We start from the raw sequence: 17,896 nt of genomic DNA, 5'->3' as shown, positions 1-17,896 counted from the left end.
ATCCGAGATTGGTTACCCAGCTCTAGCAGAGAACGATAAGTCTGTCTTCAGGGGTTCTCACCTTCGGAGGAGGCACGAAACATGAACCACAGCCCGACTTAACTGTCCTCTGCTTGGTAGGCAGTGCTCCGTGCCCGTGGTGACTGAGCCGTGAGTCAAATGGTGTGTTTGTCAGTGTCGTGACGTGTGGGGCTTCACTGTCAGGAAGTAGTCACCTGGGGAGGAGTCATAGATGACATGCAAATAAAGTCCTCAGTGGCACCCCAGCTCTAGACAGCTCGATTTGTCCTTTTTCCCCCTCTCCATTCACAGCAGGGGACCCTGGGAAAGGGGGTGGGAGGTGTCATGTCTTGTAAGTCACTGTTACAGGTGAATGTTATAGCAGGGGAGATTTTTAGACATCTATTGGTATATGGCTTTTAAAAAAGTCATTGTGGTAACTCACAGCAAGAAAGGAAATTGATGTAACAAGTGAAGTCTTAAAGTCTAAGGACTTTTCATCTTGAAAGTCAATTATGTAACAGCTTCTTCCTAGGCCATTTACACACGTTATTCTAATTCTTAGAACATTATCATTACCTCCTACAGATGAGGTAACAGGCTCAATTCCTCAAGCAGGTAAGTGGCAGAGCTGGATGTAGATTTGTCCCTGGCAAGTGACAATGCCTGGGCTTGGCCCGCAGTCTTATCATACTTACTGGTCAGGAGAGTTTTTCAGCCATGAGAGCTTCTTCCCTCCCCCACCCTTCTCGTCTGGGTTCGTCTCTTAGGAATGTGGGGTGCCAGCGTAGTCAGCCCTCTGCCCCAACGGCTGTTCTAAGAAGGACTGCAGAACGGACATAAGAAGGACTGGGGTGCGGACGCATGGTACCACGCGGACGAACCTCGAACACGTTCTGCTAAGAGAAAGAAGCCAGACACAGGGAACCACGTATTACATGATTCCGTTTACGTGAAACGTCCAGGATAGGCAAACCCATAGAGACGGAAAGTTGAGGAGTGGTCGCCTTGGAGCTGTGTGTGTGCGGAGGGGAATGGGAAGATGGGGAGGTGAAAGCTAAGGGCTGTAGGGTTCTTTTTGTGGTGACGGTCGCCCGGCTCTGGCTGTACTGAAAGCCACCGAATTGTATACTGTAAAGTAGGTGAATTGTATGTGAATTACAGAAAAGAAGTATTGCGGAGATATCGGCACCACCGCCAGCCAACAAGTCAGATGAGCTAGTGTTTCCAACTTGAAGCTGTGCTTTAAAAAACAAACAAACAAACAAACAATTAGTACTACTATTTATTGAGCACTTACTTCTGTGCCAGGCACTGCACCAACATTATTTGTTCAATAATCCTGAGAAGTACCAACTTTTTATCTCAAATCAAATCTGCAGTTCCAGACCTTATCACCAGCCCGGACCTCTAACATAGATGAATGAACGCGTTAGTGTTCACAGAAAAAGCTTCTTTTGCTCGTGTTCGGCCAGGGTGGGCCCACATTTCCTCAGCAGCGAAAGGACGGCATGACGCCCCTCTTTTTTTTTTTGGTCCTCTGTGTGCTGTCAGACCCACAATCGTTCTGGCTTATTTATTGATTCATATAACAGTTCAACCATGCCAAGTTTCCTTTAAACATTTTCATTCTCGTGCAAGACGGGTAGCATAAAAGTCGTCCTTTGGAATTATTCTTCAGATACTTCTTTCAACCTACATTAAACATTCCTGTGACTTCTAAGTAAATAGAAGTACATGTCAGAAACCTGGCCTTTTTATGCCAATCAGAATCCTCCGATTCCTCTGCCACCGAAAGTACTTGTCACTTAACCTGGAACGCAGGTGTCCTCTTGCCATCCTGCGGATGGATTTTCTTCCTGTTTTTGCGCCAGGGATTGGCCATCTACACCGAGAGGAGCCTCTGATGCTTTTAAATACAACACCAGTGAACCAGGGACCCCCCGTGTTCCCATCTCTGCACTGTTGCTTTTATAATGCCCTGAAACTAAAAATAACTGGAAAAGCAACTTAAGCTTTTATTTAAAAAAGGTCACAAGGATCCAATTCATAATCACTGAGCAAAATTTCTTAAAATCCTCTTTTTAGCCTCTCTGGCTCAGGGTTCCCCGCGCACGCCTACAGCTCTTTGAACTTCCCTCCCAGCCCACGAGCTCTGTCCCACGCCCAGTTCTCTTCCTTTTTGATGCTAACACATAACTTCTTCAGCTAACAGCTTTTCTACCCTTTACATGGGTTAGTTAAACCTCAGGTCTAAGCAGAGTTGCTTCCTGCACACGCTCTTCCTGAGGAAGGGAAGTGTAGTCTCCTGAATTATCAATATCAGTTTTTTACCCTGATATTCAGAGAGTCTGGGTGCATCCCACAGGGGCAGTTTGGGAGTGCTTTTTTGTTTTCAAGGACTGAACGTATTTCTAAGCAGAACATCTTGAGGTTAAGGAAATGCTGTGGGGACCTCAGATACAGCAGAAGATGCCTCAGAGGAAAGGACAAGCAGGCATTTGTGGGCAAAATGTTCCACAGGAGGCGTCTCCCTGGGCCCGCGACCTGTGCCTACACACAGGGCCTGTGCCCAGAAGCATTCCAGTGCTTGCTTTAACGTTCCACTGTTTCTAGCTTAAGTGTCTTAATCATATTTGAACAAGAAACCTCTCATTTTCACCTTGAATCAGGTGCTGCAAATTACTAGCCAGTCATAAGCAGAGGCAAACATTGTTTACCGCAAACATTGTTTACCTCCCATCCTGATTCCCTCCCCGAGTACCCACTTCCTACTCATCGGAAGGTTTTCAGATGTTGGTGAAACTCTGACCTGTTGTCAGGGAACTCGTCCCCGGTGCGCTGTCTCTCGGGGTATCTGAAACAACCTCGAAACGTGGGAGGAAAGAGGGAGGAATTGGTTCTGAACGGTTAAGAGGCTGTTACACCCACATGGAGTGGAGAGGGGCTTCCCCTCCCGCGATGCGGCCGTGGCCATGCACGCCCCGCCCCTTCCACTAGAGCTTAGCTCGTGCTTCTGTTTTAGGGCCCTCCGCTTCCCTGGAGCCACCACTTGCAGCTTCTAAGGGCCCCTGCCCTGCTCATGCTGAACGTGTCCCACCGTGCGGTGGGCTTTCCTTTTCTTGAGCTGCAAGAACTGGGACCAGACTCTGGAGAGGGCGAAATGTCATTTCCAAGCTTGGGGCTCCGCAAAGGCTGTGTTCGGTCAAGTGGCGCTAGCTCTGTACCCAGAGGATGGGGTGGAAAGGGTCCTCTGGGTTCAGACACAGCTGGTCTCAGGGGCTGCTGCACATCTGTGTGAGTCATGCACGATGCAGCTCTGGGGGAGACTCGCATGCTGGAGCCGTCATCCGGTCCTGCCATGAAGGGTGGCCTTAGGGCGGCAGCGCCTTGAGCTGTGTGGTCTTGAATGAGGTGTTGAACCTCTCCAAGCCTCACCTTCCTCATCTGTGAGATGCAAGAGGTATTAGTAACCACTTAGGTAGTTTAAAAGATATGAAATGCAGTATCTACACCTGGACACCGATCAGGAGTGCAACGTCGACTCGCGTCCATGAACGCGTGCTTGTGCGGAAACGCTGGCTGTCACTGCCCTCCCGGGGCACCTGCCTGGTGCTCGGAAGGAGCAGCCGCGCCCCAGTTTCAGAGGACCTCCCACCCGGAGGTTCCTTTGCGTTGAATCAAGTCCTCTTCGGGGAGGCAAATAGGCGCACACACTTTCTGAATCCAATATGAAAAGATTTCGAGGAGCGGAAGAACGAGAAATGAGAGGAGGCGGCACCTGCTGTGGCTCGTGCAGTTCCTCCCGCCACCCCGGGCTCCGGGTGCCGTCCGCAGGAACATGGGCCATGTCTGCAGACGTTTTGGTTGTCACGACTTGGTGGGGGCGGGGCGGGGGTGGGGCTGCTGCCGGCATCTAGTGGGTCGAAGGCAGGGATTCTGTTAAGCATCCTGCAATGCACAGAACGACCCCCACAGCGAAGCACCTGGCCAAGGTGTCAGCAGTGGCGCAAGTGACAAACACTGTCCGAGGACGTCCCATCTGCCCACTCGTCCGAGAGCCACCACTCGGCCTTTTATAAGCCAAGGTTGCAGCGCCGCGACCCGCATCGCCCTAACGGCCACTGCCGGGCCTGTGGGGTTTCGCGAACTCCTCGGAGGTCCCGGAACAGTCGGTGATGTCGGGGGTTTCTGTTTTTCAGACTCACGTGGCATGAGAGGATGACAGACTCAGGAGGGCCCCAGAAGCGCACGCTCTGCTTTTTGTCCTCGTTGCTTTCCCAGAAAGTTCCTGAGAAGTCAGACGCCGTGCTTCGCTGCATAATAGCTGGTAACGTCACTAAGCTAATCAATCACCCTCCGAAACCTCCCTGAGGGCCGGGTCCCTCCCGACTCAGACGGGCACTGTTAAAACGTCACTTGAGAAAGTTACCTGAGTCGTTTATTCCAAGGAACCAATTGAGCAACTAAATCCTCTCCGATTTTTGTTTTTCTTTTTTTTCTACAAGATTTTTTTGAGTCACTTCCTGGACACATTTTAGCGATCTTCACTCCGCATTGTGGTTTTGGGGTCGTCAGCTCCCACACTGGTCATTCTCTCAGATAGTCCACCCTTGATTTCCTGTGGCACGTGGGAATGGCATGAATAACTTCGCTTCAGACAATTTTTTGAACTCTTCCCCCATCACTCTTGTGTGGATATCCCCAAACGCTAAATTTGTCTCCCCACGGCTTGCCTTCTTCAGGCATGCTAGTCAGCACTGAAAAGGTTAAAACCAAGGCGGAGGTGCCCGGTGGAGGCAAATCAGGGGCCTGGAATTCCCCCTGGACTGGAGAATAAATAACCCAGCGCCGACTCAGAATTCGTAGCCCCAGTGCTGAAAAGGATTTATTATTAAAAGAAAATAGAAGTAAAAGAATCGGGTAGGGAGGTGGTATCTTGTACCTTGTGGGTTTTCTTTTCTTTCTTGGAATATGTCTCTGCCCTGAAAAAACATGTCTTGAGGGCGCACAGAAAACTCTTGTCCCTATAATCCCTTTTTCTAAGTCCAGAGCAAAGAAGAGCCAGCCTTGGAAATGGGGGTGGTGCTTCCTTGGCAGAAGCTGTAATAAAACCCCATCTTCGGTCGGGATGCTGGAGGGTAGAACTGAGCACTCAGCCCCTCTGAGCCTAGAGCTGAGCCCCGTCCCTCTCTGCAGGCTTGTCCATCGTCACTCAGTTCACGGGACAGCCACGACCCCACTACCGAGCTTTCCCTGTCTCCCCAGGAAGCCCCAGTGTTTGGACACACCCTGAACTCAGCTACCGGCCCCCACACACATTAGCCAGGTACTTGTGAAACTTTCTGGATGTGGCTCTCAATCTATGACCTGTAGGTAGGCTTTCAAAACACGGGTAGGATTTTTCTGGGGAGGTTTCCAGCAAGAGGAGGGAGAAAAGAGGACCACCCACAAATACAAGATACCACTTCCCCGTGCAAGTCTCATTTCCGATTATTCAGATCTATACTGCTCAAAGGGAAAAAAACCAGTCAGCCATGAAGAAGCCCCGATCATTCTGAATGAAACACTGGAGGCTAAGAGATCAGAATCCCCAGGCCCGGCTCCTGCATACTTCATACACTTTCTTTTTTAAAATCACATACACAAAAAGAGAGCAATTAAACACTCCCTAAGGAGGAAATCGAATAAAACTGTCTGAAGTGGGACACACGGCTGATAAGAACAGGCAGAAATGGATTATGACCAGCAACCTCCTTGATGGCTTTTCAGAGAAGCTCATGTTTGGCTGTTTAGTCATTTGCCTGAAAGAGACTCAGCTTCACAGCCGCTGGAGAAGGACATGTCCTTGCCTGCAGGTCTGTCTGCTCCTGGCTCTGGGGACTAATTATTCAAACGCCTATCCGAAGGAGGAGGCAAAGAGGGACCCCCACAGTTGCCACCAAGCTCATTCGCGGTGCTGGCACAGAGGTAGTCTAGCTGGGAGACCCCAAATGTGAGACTCGCAGAGGGGCACTGCCACCCTCAGGTCCTGTCCGTGGTACGGGTCTCAGGAGAAGGTGACATTCTTCTCTTAGTGGTCTCTGGGGTTGCTTGCCAGAAATCACATGATAGATAAGACGTAAAACACAAGAATGTCCCCAGGATGGATTCAGAATGGTGTATTTTCCCGAACGCCAGGCTTTCTTCCTGTCCATTTAGCTCATCTCGGTGACTTTTCAGTGACACGGAGGCTAATGAGGAAGCTCCTTGGGACACCCTGGAAACCTTCCTGCCCCATCGCAAGGGGAAAACGCCCCACTGTGTGAATGGAATTGCTGGGGGCTTCACCAGATTAACCCACTAACGTCACATCGGGTTGACCCCTTCCGAGGGAGAAAGTGTAGGTCAGTTTGTGTGAGGACGTCAGTCACGTGGGCACGGCGCCAGCCTGGGGGCCCCGCATGCCAGACTCTTTCGTGCTCAGGAAGATGTGGCACTTGATCCTCCGCTCTGCTCTTCCCCCTTTTGCATCGTAACTCACGCTCGACCCTGAGCGTTGCCGAAGTCGAATTTTCAGAAAGATTAACGTGACTCCCAGGCAGATATGAAATTAATATTTCGAAGATTTTTTTCCCCTCAACTCTTTAAAGAAGAAGGGAACCAGAAAGTATTAAGGCCTGGTCAAAGAACTTTTGAGGCATGGGGGATTTATAGACAATTTAATAAAGGAATGTTAGGCTAAAGTTGGTAGGTTAGGTAAAACACTGGTTAGTGTCCTATAGGACAATAAACCGTAATTTATGGGGTTGTATTTTCTACCAGACTGAGATTATTCGTAGCTTTCCTGTATAAAAGTCTACAACTTTCCATGTAACGTCACTAAAACGAGAAATCTCAATTAATAGTAATCATCGAATGAAACAAAATAAGTTCCCCTAGATAATTCATAATTCTTAGACGGACCTTTGCCGCCATGTAGTTTGAAAGAGGCTACCACCTACATTTTTTTTTTTTTTTTTGGTCTTTCTTCTAAGTTTTAGGTACTTTTCCTTAATAGCACCTTGAGGCTGCAGGCGGCGTTTTTCGCTCTGCGGGCCCGTCCGCTGCCAGGCGGCACCGCGGTAGGCACACGGCGTGCGTGTTGGGTGACGCGGTTGTTATCAGCGGGTGAGCGGGTTTCCGCCCAATGTGTCCCTCCGGCCTCCCCCCGTTGCTTGTCACCCACGCGCGTTCCCAGCTTTACGATGCTCCTTTGTAAAAATACTTAATGCAATAAGAATATTCTTATTTCCGCCTCGCCAGGTCAGCCCAAGCCAGAGGTAGCTTGGTACAAGAATGGTCAAACGATAGAGGACTGCGACATCGTTTCCAGTTACGAATTCTTTGAGAATCAGTATATTCATGTGTTACATCTGTGCTGGTAAGTGAATGAGCCCTGTGGACTGTTTCCTAAGATCCCTGTATCCTGTCACATGCTGCTTACTGACAGGTAAGGCCGAAAGATTGGCTCATGTTTGCTTTCCGGGCCCTACTGTTGTTGGACGCCGGCCTAGGCATCCAGCAATGAGTCTTTGCTGAGCTCTGCCTGGTAGCTAATCACGCTCTCCTAATCTGCTGCCACCGATGGAATTACAACTTTGTCTAGAATTTAATTCAAGGTGGTCTGGCCATTTTCATTCGTTAAACGAGCTTTTCATTTCATCTCCTCTCATCTAATATCGAATTCTTTAATATTTATCGAGCAGCGTGCCAGGCGTGGCAGGCATGTTGCTTAATTCTAGGGACAGCGGTGAATGACACAAACATTGCCTGCGCCCTCGTGAAACCTCACGTCCGCGAGGAGGACGAGTGGCGAACAGATCGCGCCATCTTCCCCTCGCACCGCGATGTACTGGGAGGCGGCCCGACTGCCCCTTGCTGCGCCTTCATCCACGGGTTGGATTTTCCCTGCCTCTTCTTTCCGATTTCGCCAAGGCCTTCCCCTCTCTCCTCTCCACTCCGCTGCAACTTGGAATTCACCTCTATGGTTCACAGGCAATTTCAGTTACTCATGGATCTGTATTTATTTCTCGTGAGTGATGGATAATTCGGGAGACTGTGGGCCTTCCTAGGAGCAGGAACCTTCTGTGTTTCCCATTTCCTGGAGATGAGTACAGTGCCCGCAGCATAAATATTTGTTGAAAGGATGGATGGGTAGATGGCTACATATGTGTATGTATATTTTGTTGTTGCCGGTAGTGGTAGTTTATTTAGATGAGCACTGGCAAACTTTTTCTATAAAGATCAGATTATCTTTTTTTTTTTTTTAAAGCATGGCTGTGTTCCAATAAAACTTTATTTATAGAAATAAGTGGAGGCCAGATTTGTCCTGTAGGCCGTAGTTTGTCAACCCCTGGTTTAGATGCTAAGGCCCTTGGGGATCTATATCCGATACTTCTTTATATGTTTCCCACCTTTGACTTTGTCCCTGTGAGCACTTAATACATTTTTTTTTTTTTTGGATTCCTTTTAGTCTCACCCTAAGATAAAATATTTTGCTTACTTTTTAGCTGAAAGAGAAGCTTACATATTCTTTTACTGACAAAATGCCATTTACGAATTAAGATTTGCTATTCATGTTATTTGTTGCATATATAGGACCAGGATCATAGGCAAAACTAATGTTTGTAGGGCGTTTAAAGGTTAAGAGATGATGAACCCCCACGGGCAGGTGAACAGGTTAAAATGGAAGAGACAAGACACAGAGGAGAGAGACTTAGAAAGGGAACGGGTGCTGTGGAAGGGGTGGGGAGTCCTCATCCTCTGCTCTGGTTCACGTAAAATCAAAGATGCAGTGTGACAGAATGCACTCTTTCCAAATTCCTGGTCCCTTGGTTTGAAAAGTAGCCCATCTACTGGGCAAAGGACTCAGACCTAATGCAAAGAATAATGGCAGGGCATTTGACAGTACATGGCAGTTGCGTTTTCCTGCCTACTAGTAAGCATTCTGGGTGCTGGAGATCTTTGAAAGTTCTGGCTTTTTTCCTCAGTAGTTCTGAACCGTCGCTGCCCGTAGCATTGCCTGGAGAACTTCTAAAATCCACTCTGTGGCCTTCGCCTGGGCCTGATTCAGTCTGAAGCGCTGGTGATTCCACTGTATCCCCTGAGATGAAAAATGCTTCACGTCTAAAACATTTATCTGCAAAGTAGTTCCACTTCTACCGGTACATTACATGCTGATTAGGGAAACGAATGGTGTTTTGTGCAAATGCCTTTCAAGGATTTAAAGTTAACTGCGAGTCATCAGAATAGCTTCAGATTGTCTAGCCATTGTCAATACACCATAAAGCACCAGATTAGCTCATAGTTCCCTCGAAGAAAAGTCCTTTTCTTTATCTGTGTGAATTTAGTTTTGGGGTCACTAAATCTGTGTTCTTACGGTACTTGAAAGCTCCTGTTTCTGTGTTTCCCAGGGGCGTTTTCTGGTCTAACAAGCCTAATCTGCAATTCTTCTTCAAGGCCAAGAGCAAGGCTGCTATGTCGATCGGCCCTTCCATCTCGCCTCTGCCCTCAACACACTTTGCCCCCACCCTCGGCGTTCGTTCTCCACATGCCACTCCCACCCGTGTGACACTGTGTGCACTCTGAGCGAATGAGGCCGCTTGGAGGAGATTCCTCCGTGCTGGGCGACCTTTCCGGTACCACATGTCAGGTGTGCTTGGCTGGCAAGAGGAATGGGAAGCCAAGAAACCTTCCAAGGGAGGGAACTGTCAGGAACGGCAGCATGGTGTGCACTGTAGAGTGGAGTGAAAAACAAAACAAAACAAAACAAAACAAAACAAAAATATATATATATATATTTTTAAGATGTAGGGGCTAGGAGCACTTGAGGGAAATGCAAATAGGTGTTTTCTACCTCATAGTGAAAGCAGGTTGCCAGATGTGTACACAAAGAAAGGCAGCAAAGCAACAGATAAAAATCTGTCCAGGAGCCCACACCTAGAGAGAGACAGTCCCCTGCAGCAAGGAGGCCTCTTTTGACAGTCACAGTCATCTCCCGCTGGGAGAGCACAGACTACAAGGCAGGCAGGAGGGAGGGGAAGGAGGAAGGGAGAAGCCGCCCGCTCCCGGGCTCTCTCGTCAGCCCTGCCCTGGCATTGGCTCAGCTAGGGGCGGGCCTCACAGAGAACCTGGTGGGGACAATGGCCAGGAGGAATGCAGCCTTGCAGTGCATTCAGTCCCTGGCAGGGCACAGGAAGAAGACCTGGAGATGAATGGCAGGCCATGTTGGTCCCCGTGGGCTTTGTGTGCCATAGTTAAGGGGTTTGTACCTTTCTCCTGAAAGCCGTGCCCAACCTGTTAAGGAATTTTGGGTAGCATAGAGGTTGTAGGAGGGTTTGGATTTTTTTAGAACATCCCTCTTACTATCATTTGGAGGAGGGGTCAAACAGGAGGGATGTTAAGGCTTAGAAGGCCTTTCCTTCTCCAGTGTTTCCCATACACCTGCATTTCCAGACTCCTCCGGTCCCTCCTGCTCACGTGCTGTGTGGCGGGCAGGTGGAGCAGCTGGCCGCTGTCACCAGTGTCAGGCCCAGTCCTGCGTGCCCACGCGAGTCCCTTCGCCTGAACACTCTCACTCTTCCGGTGCATTCTCCAGCCCACCCATCCTGCTGGGAGGAGCATAAGCAACCAGATTCCAGGGCTTCACGAACCCCTGAAAACGGTTGCTTTTCCCCTGGAGTATTTACTGTCTCAATGTTATTACTGCCTCAGCACAACCTTCCTGAATCACCTTCTGTAAAACAAGTCAGCACTCCTCCAGTGTTGTGTTTTGTTATTTTGTTTTTCATTTTATTCTTTTATTTGGCTTCCCATCTGTCTTCCCATCAGACTGAAAGCATCACAAGGCTGCTGTCTCCCCAGTACCTAGAGTGACCGGCACATAGTATGTGCTCAATAACAGTGGTTACATTAAGTTAATGACTTCTGCTTTATTACCTCCTCTCCGTATTATACTGTCAACTCTGGGGGGCAGGAACTGGGATTTCTATAATTTGGTATCCCCACAACCTCGTGTGTTTGTTAATGACGATGAAATCCCCCAGGTCCTTCCTCAAAGGCTACGTTTTTCCTTTTTCTGGGCTCTGCCACTTATTAGCTGTGTGGCCTTGAGCAAGTCAATTAACTTCTCTGTGCTTCAGTGTCTTCTTCCATAAAATGAATAATCTCATTTAAATGAGATTATTCAGACAAAAGGATCAGCAAAGTATGCACGTAAGCAGACGACAAATATTAGTTATTGGTTACTAGTTAATATCAGTTTACTGCCTGTTCTCTGAAGCGCTGTGTTCCTAGAACTACTCTGAAAGAATTACTCTGTCCCAGCTTGTAATGCCAGTGGTGTTAGAGCCAGAATAATTTTACGTGAACGGTTTTGAAAAGTGTCAGAATCAGTGGGGGAATCCTCATAGACAAGAAGGAAATGGATATTTAACAGGAGAGCCATAACCCAGACACGAGGGTTGAAGCCGTTTTGTTATATGTGTTTGTAACTGAAACCCTATGTGGATGGTTTTTAGAAGGTGAAATCTGTGACTTTAGCGAAATCTTGGCCTTCTCACATGTTCCTCGTGTTTGTGTGGATAGAGAGACCCTAGGAGCCATGGGACACTGTGCTACAGTCCCAAAGCCACTCTGGTGTGTAGTGGGCAGAGAGTTTTTTGTAAGGCCTTGTTGTCTCAGCCAAAGACTTTGCCCCTGGAGCAGCCATCAGCCTCTCTCTGTACACGATCCCCCAAGGAATCCCAGACTCCTTGCCAAACATCTAAAAAACATGAGTTGTTGGTTGTGAGTGAGGCTGTGCCAATGCGTATAGGTGAATCAGTTAACTATGCCTCTATTTCTGGAAGAAACACCTCAAGGCACACACCCTGCCAAAGGTAGAATTGTCACTGTCAACTCCACTTACAAAGGACAGATTCCTTCCACCATCAAGAGCAAGTATCTAAAGCCAAGTTGTCCGGATTTAAATCCCAGAATTACCTCTTAAGAGCTATATCATCTTGGGCAAGTCACTTAACATCTGCTTGTCTCAGTTTCCTCGTCTAAAAAATGAGGATAATGATAGTGCCTGCTATATAGGGTTGATTTGGGGATTCAACTTACACATGCGAAGAATTTAGAATATTCTATAAATAATGATTATTTTGTGTACTTCGAACATGTTTCCCACACTGAACTATAATACTGGAACTGATTTAAAATAGGACAATTTGGAGGTAAAAAAGTAGCTTAGTTTGGCAGTATTTTCCCTCTCCACCATTTCCCTCTTGGAAGACGAAATGTAATTAACGTGTTTGATCAAGGAATCATTGGGTAGAAATAAAGATGACTGAATGTCGCTATGTCTTGGCTAAGACAGAAAATGCATTTAATCCAAGGTTGGAAAGCATTTTATGAACTTCGTGTTCCTGTGAGCTTAAGTAGGTGTTATAAGTCTTGAGGATGACCCATAGAACTTTCCGGCATCCCGAAGGCCTCTGTGTTCCCAGCACAGGGCTCAGGCGGCCTCCCTGGGTGGCGTTCTTTCTGAATGAACTCAGTAGGCATGCATCCTGGCCACGCCTGGAGTGTTTCTTGAATGAGTCTGGAGGATCTGATAAGAAACCCCTTTAATTCCCAGGGTGGTAGGTCTGGGCCAGAATCCACCATCCGTCACCACATTCCAGTTTGGACTTTGGTGGTGTTGATACGTGTCTCAGCAAAGTGAATGGTTATGGGAGGCATGCCACGGGCCGCTCAGCTTTTCCCGTGTGACCGCTTATCATTTCCTGGGGACCCGACGTGGGTGGTTGCTCCCACCAGGTGCTAATTATCAGGGCAAACCAATGTTCGTTTGGGGGCAGGTGACAGATTGATCCAAGAGCCCCTCCCGAAACCTTGGGACAGGCAGAGAGAGGCGAACTTGATCATTGGAAATTGATCACACACTGAATGTCACCGAACATGCCGCTTCATCCACACCTTCTGAGAACTCAGAGCTGACCAGGATCATTAGGGAGGTTCTTCAGCCGGCCAGGGCTCAGTCTTTGTAATCACAGCATCCTGGCCCAACCTTTCTGAGGATGGGGAATCTCACAGATGTAGAAATCACAGTTTCGACTCCCTCTTTAAAGGTGAACATCATTAAAAAGCTCCTTGAAAAAGGCAGGCAGTTAGTTAGGGGCAGAGCTGGAACCAAATCCAGCCTCGTGAGTCCCAGGAAGGGCTTTGCTGAGACCCTGAGGGGAGGGGTTTGGGAAGCAGGGGCAGGACTAAGAGCAAAGTTTGCTTTGCAAACACGTGTCTTTGTCCGGACACATGTTGTGCACTCGGCCAAGGGACTCCCAGGAAATTTCCCTCCACCTTGGCCCCATTACCCAGAAGCCTCACTCTTAGAGTTCTCTGCGAACTGCTGTTTGCCTTAGACCCTGTGCCTCCTCTCTGCCAGCCTCCAGACTCCATCCCTTCTGGCTCTTGGTTCATCCTCTTCAAAAGCACAGGCACCAGTGCCCTTTTTCTGAAAACTACAAGGTTGGGTCAGTCCCGGCACCTTAGGCTCCTAAGACACCATCTTGGGCCTCTCAGCCTGAGGCTCACCCACATGTGTGGGGAAGGTCGATGCTCTGGACTCTTCCAGGGCCTCATGCAGCCCACACCTCAGCCCCAGAGGAGCCCAAGAGTGGGCTCGGCCTGGGAGAGGGGTTTGGCTCTGGCATGGCCCATCCGACCCTGCCTGTGTCAGTCAGCGCCAACACACCACACACTGAGGCGCTTGAGCAACAGCGATCTGTTTCGCACAGTTCTGGAGGCTGGACGTCGAGACCAGGGTACCGGCATTGTAGGGTGCATCTCTTCCAGGCTTGCAGGTGGTTGTCTTTTTGCTGTGTCCTCACATGGCAGGGAGAGAAGGCAAGCTCTCTGGTGTCTCTTCTTATAAGGGCGCCGATTCCATCACAAAGGCCCCACCCTCGTGGCCTCCTAAAGGCCCAGCCTCCAAACGCCATCGCACTGGGGAGCAGGACTTCAACATAGAAATGTTAGAGGTCGCTCTGCCCTCCCTCCTTCACAATGTTATTTGCTATGTGAAGCAGGTCGTAAAACTCTCAGGTGAAACCAGGGGAAGGGACGACATTCCTATCAGCGGAGACTAGGGATTTGGGGCCGATAAGTCTATACGAACGAACCCGGTTAAAGCGCCCCTTATCTTTCTGGTTACTGTCACCATTTGCTGCCTCTAGCCCAAACCCCATTGTCTTGTCAATTCTTTACACATTTATAATTTCCGTGTCTAACTTCTATAAAAGCTGCCAGCTCTGGTCCCTTCTTCGGGTCTTTGTTCTCTTGTGACCCATGTGCAAGTTCAATAAAACGTGTATGCTTTTCTCCTGTTAATCCAGGTGAATTTTCAGACCCAGCCAGGGACCCTACAAGGGTAGAGGAAAACTTTTTCCTCCCTGACAGAGCCATTCCATGGGCAGCCGTCGAAGCTGGCGACATGATTTGAACGGCAGTGGTCAGCCTGGTAGTATTTCAGAGGCTGTGCTGTTTAAGGGGATCAGGAGGTCGGGAGATATTTTAAAGGGCCTCCCACAAGAGCTGCAGGAGAAGGCCACAATGTCAGCAGCTCCCGTCGCCATTGAGCTCCAGGGAGCCTGAGCTTCTAGTCGCCATGTGGCCAGCCCCTTTCTGTCCTTGTCATTCCCATTCCCAGCAGCTCGGGGATCCTGTCTTCTTGCCAGTTCTGACCAGTTTTGCCTGGGCTGCTCCCTTCGGGCTGCAGACCGGCTCCCTGCTTTCCTGTCATGGCCGGTCTCTGCGCCTGCCCACCCAGAGGGCACCAGGAGTCGGGATCGAGGGAGAGGCGCAGTGAGATAGACCAGCGAGGATGACAAAGAAGGGCACAGCCAGAACCAAGGCTCTGATGACAGCAGCAGGCAAAGAGAAGCAATTAAATTGTGAGCGGTTTCTTCCTTGACCGGCCTCCCACGTGGCTTTTGAGAGAGGAGTCAGGTCTGGCTTTGTGCATTCCCCCTGCCTGGACCCAGCAATTAGTTTTGTAAAAAAATAAAAAGAAAAAAAAGGTGACACCAAGTCAAACACCCACAGAGTCGCATGCGGGGGCAGCTTGCCAGGCGCGTACTGGGAACTCAGCTCAAACTGAGCTGCAAGTCAAGTGACAGCTGATATTTTTCTGAGAATTTAATGAAGGGACTTTCACTGTTCGTAGATAGTTGGAGTCATAGAGCTGGAAGCAGCTCGAAGACCTTGCCCCTCGAAGATGATTTAGACCAGCAGCAGCAGCAGCCCCGGGAAGCTTATTAGAATGTCAGACTTCCGGCCCCCCATCCTGGCCTCGCAAATCGGGTCCTGCATTTTAACGAGATCCCAGGCGATTCCCGAGCACGGTGACGCGTGAGAAGCCCTGCTCTAGGATTTTTTGAGATGAGAAGCAGGTTTGCAGAGGAAAATCAAGTTTGGTTTGGGGGCATGCTGGGTGTTCGATGAATCAGCAGTACTCATCCTTCGGAATTCTAGGCTCACTTGCTTTTAAGAGCTCCGAGTCCTCTGGGTCAGTGTCTAGTGGGATGTTGGCTTAACAATTTAATATAGGAGCTTTTCTATTGTCACAATGTCCCCTGAGATTTCCGGAGACATTCTGGGACACTGTTAGTTTGGTGGCTTATCGGGTGGTGGGGTAGAGGGTAGTGACTGTTTCCGGCTACCCTCGAGTTCTCTTTCAACGAGAGGAGTCAGCCATTCGTTAACTAACTCTGATGGTGGTAACGCCAAAGAGTTTTTTCCTTTCTGCATTTGGTTTGCTCATTTCTTGTTTAAAAAACGTCTGGTCAGCCCTTCATTGCTCCCAGAGGCGCAAAAGGTGTCCAGAGCTCAGCGCTTTTGCGCCAAAACGGAGCCAGGAAATCGCTCCCCACCCACGCGCAGGCGGAAGTCCCTCCTCGGCCATCGTCCCGCGGGTCCCCACCACCTCCTTTACTGCACCCGGGAGCCGACATCAGTCAGCTGGGGGCTTCGGAGCTCCGGCTTCCCGTGCGATCCGTGCAAGCTCAAAAAACGCGGCGGCGAAGCGCTTCGCCCCTGCAGAGCTGCTTGGTTGCTCTGATTGGCGGGGCCCTCATTTCCCCTCTGTTAAGATCCCCCCCGCCTTTTTTAGAGCAGTTCTAGGTTCATAACGAAATTGAGCAGAAAGTACGGTTTTCATATATCCTCTTACCTGCCCCCCGACACACACACACTCACTCTCTCCCTCTCCGTCCTTCCCTCCCTCCCATGATCAGTGCGCCCTCCGAAGCGGGACATTTGTTAGAATCGATGAACCTCCATGGACACGTCATCATCGCCCGAAGCCCATGGTTCACTCTCCGCAGAGTGCATCCTCTGGGTTTGGACGGATTCGTAACGACACGTATCCACCATTATAGTATCAGAAACGGTGGTTTCACCGCCCTGAGAATCCTCTGGCACTGGCATTTTTAAACGCGCTCAGGGGCCGAGAACCGCTGAGTTAGGGTGCCCGGCTGTGCTTTAAGCACTTTATGGGAATCGGCTCCCCGAATCCTCCTGCCACCTCTGATGTAGGTGCCGTTCTTGTCCTGAGCCGTATGGCAGCTTGTCCGGCGTCACACAACGGAGGGGCAGCGTGTGAGGCCAGGCAGGCCTGCTGCTCTGTCTCCGAACACGGTGCCACATTGGCTTTGCAACCTGCGCCTCTGATCTGCTCAGAATTGCAATCGGGTCAAGAAGAAAAGCAGAATGTCCCCTGCAGTTCGCGCACAAGCGTGCCAGGCCCCTGAGCAGAGCCCTGTGCCTTCCAGGCCTCTGCCCCTGCCCTTTGGGGCCCTCTGCCCACCAGCTCTCCTTTCTGTGGCTCCCCACACCAGCTTGTTTCTTTACGGCCCCTTTCACATGACCTGCCGATCCCGGCTTCTGTACATCTGCCCGGAATGCCCTCCCTTCTCCCCGCCCAGCCTAAGTATAATCCTTCCCCTGAGGGCTCAAGTTCCACACTCCTGGCTGCATTCCCTGAGGATCCAGGCCACCCTGACCTCTCCACTCCTCGCCACCAGAAGCACTTCCTGCCTTAACTGTGCCTTTTAGAATTTGACAATGATCTCGGCAAAACTGGCAGTTCTCACAGGGAAAGAACCAGGTCGTACATTGCCAATTTCCAGCCTCCCTTCCTTCTCAAGTCCCGCAGGGCATGGTGGGCGCATAGTTGTAGGTCCCACAGGACATTTAGGAGAATGGGGTGCTCCTGCTCAACCAGAGGCTCCGGGCCATGTCAATCGTGGTGAGCAGGGGTGCTGAATCGTCACCCCGAACACTGAGTAAGTGTGGCGAGCACCTAACGGAAGGATTTTCCTTCCTATCTAAGCAGCTGCTCAGATCTGTTTTTCAGTGAGTTGGAGCCTAAGGTCCAAACCCTTCACTCTGGGATGGGGTTTTCCCTGATCCGGGCCCTGCCCGCCTCCTGCTGGGTGACCATGCCTTCCGATTCGATTTGCCTGGATCGGCCTGTTTTCCTGGCATGGCCCCAGTTTCTACCTGTGGTCTTTGTGTAAGAATGAATCATGTCCGTTCTCACACTGTGTGTCCTGTTTAAACAGTGAATAATGGAGATGACCCATCTCACAGCCCACCGCTCCCACAGGTCCCAAACTGAGAGTGTTATATTGTTTCCTGTGCGGGCCTGGCTATTCCTTCTGCCTGGAACCAGCAGCCCCCTCCGCAGCCCCGGGCAGATGCCATCTTTCCGGCTAAAATCCTACCAAGGAGTTCCTAGGCTGGCTCAGCTCTTAGGGGCGCAGAAAACTTTCCCTCAGTGTCTTGCATCCTTCTCCCCTGAATCTCCACAATCGGTCTGACTTCAGCGGCA

The 17,896-nt window shown here is 49.8% G+C and overlaps 1 protein-coding gene across 2 annotated transcripts in view; it reads left to right on the top strand.

Moving 5' to 3' along the window:
* The window catches only part of ALPK2 (alpha kinase 2), a 101,633-nt gene that overhangs the window by 9,091 nt on the left and 74,646 nt on the right, over positions 1-17,896 (top strand). For both annotated transcript variants that reach the window (XR_004953748.1, XM_016129164.2), the window contains exons 2-3: positions 4,203-4,330; positions 7,285-7,402. Coding sequence is in view for 1 of the 2 variants with exons in the window: in XM_016129164.2 (XP_015984650.2) it covers positions 4,222-4,330; positions 7,285-7,402 (227 nt within the window). In the remaining variant the exon portion in view is untranslated. The remainder of the gene's footprint in view (positions 1-4,202; positions 4,331-7,284; positions 7,403-17,896) is intronic.

This window comes from Rousettus aegyptiacus, unplaced genomic scaffold (assembly GCF_014176215.1).
Source record: "Rousettus aegyptiacus isolate mRouAeg1 unplaced genomic scaffold, mRouAeg1.p scaffold_m13_p_12, whole genome shotgun sequence".
Taxonomy (NCBI): domain Eukaryota; kingdom Metazoa; phylum Chordata; class Mammalia; order Chiroptera; family Pteropodidae; genus Rousettus; species Rousettus aegyptiacus.
This window is presented reverse-complemented; position numbering and strand designations above follow the sequence as displayed.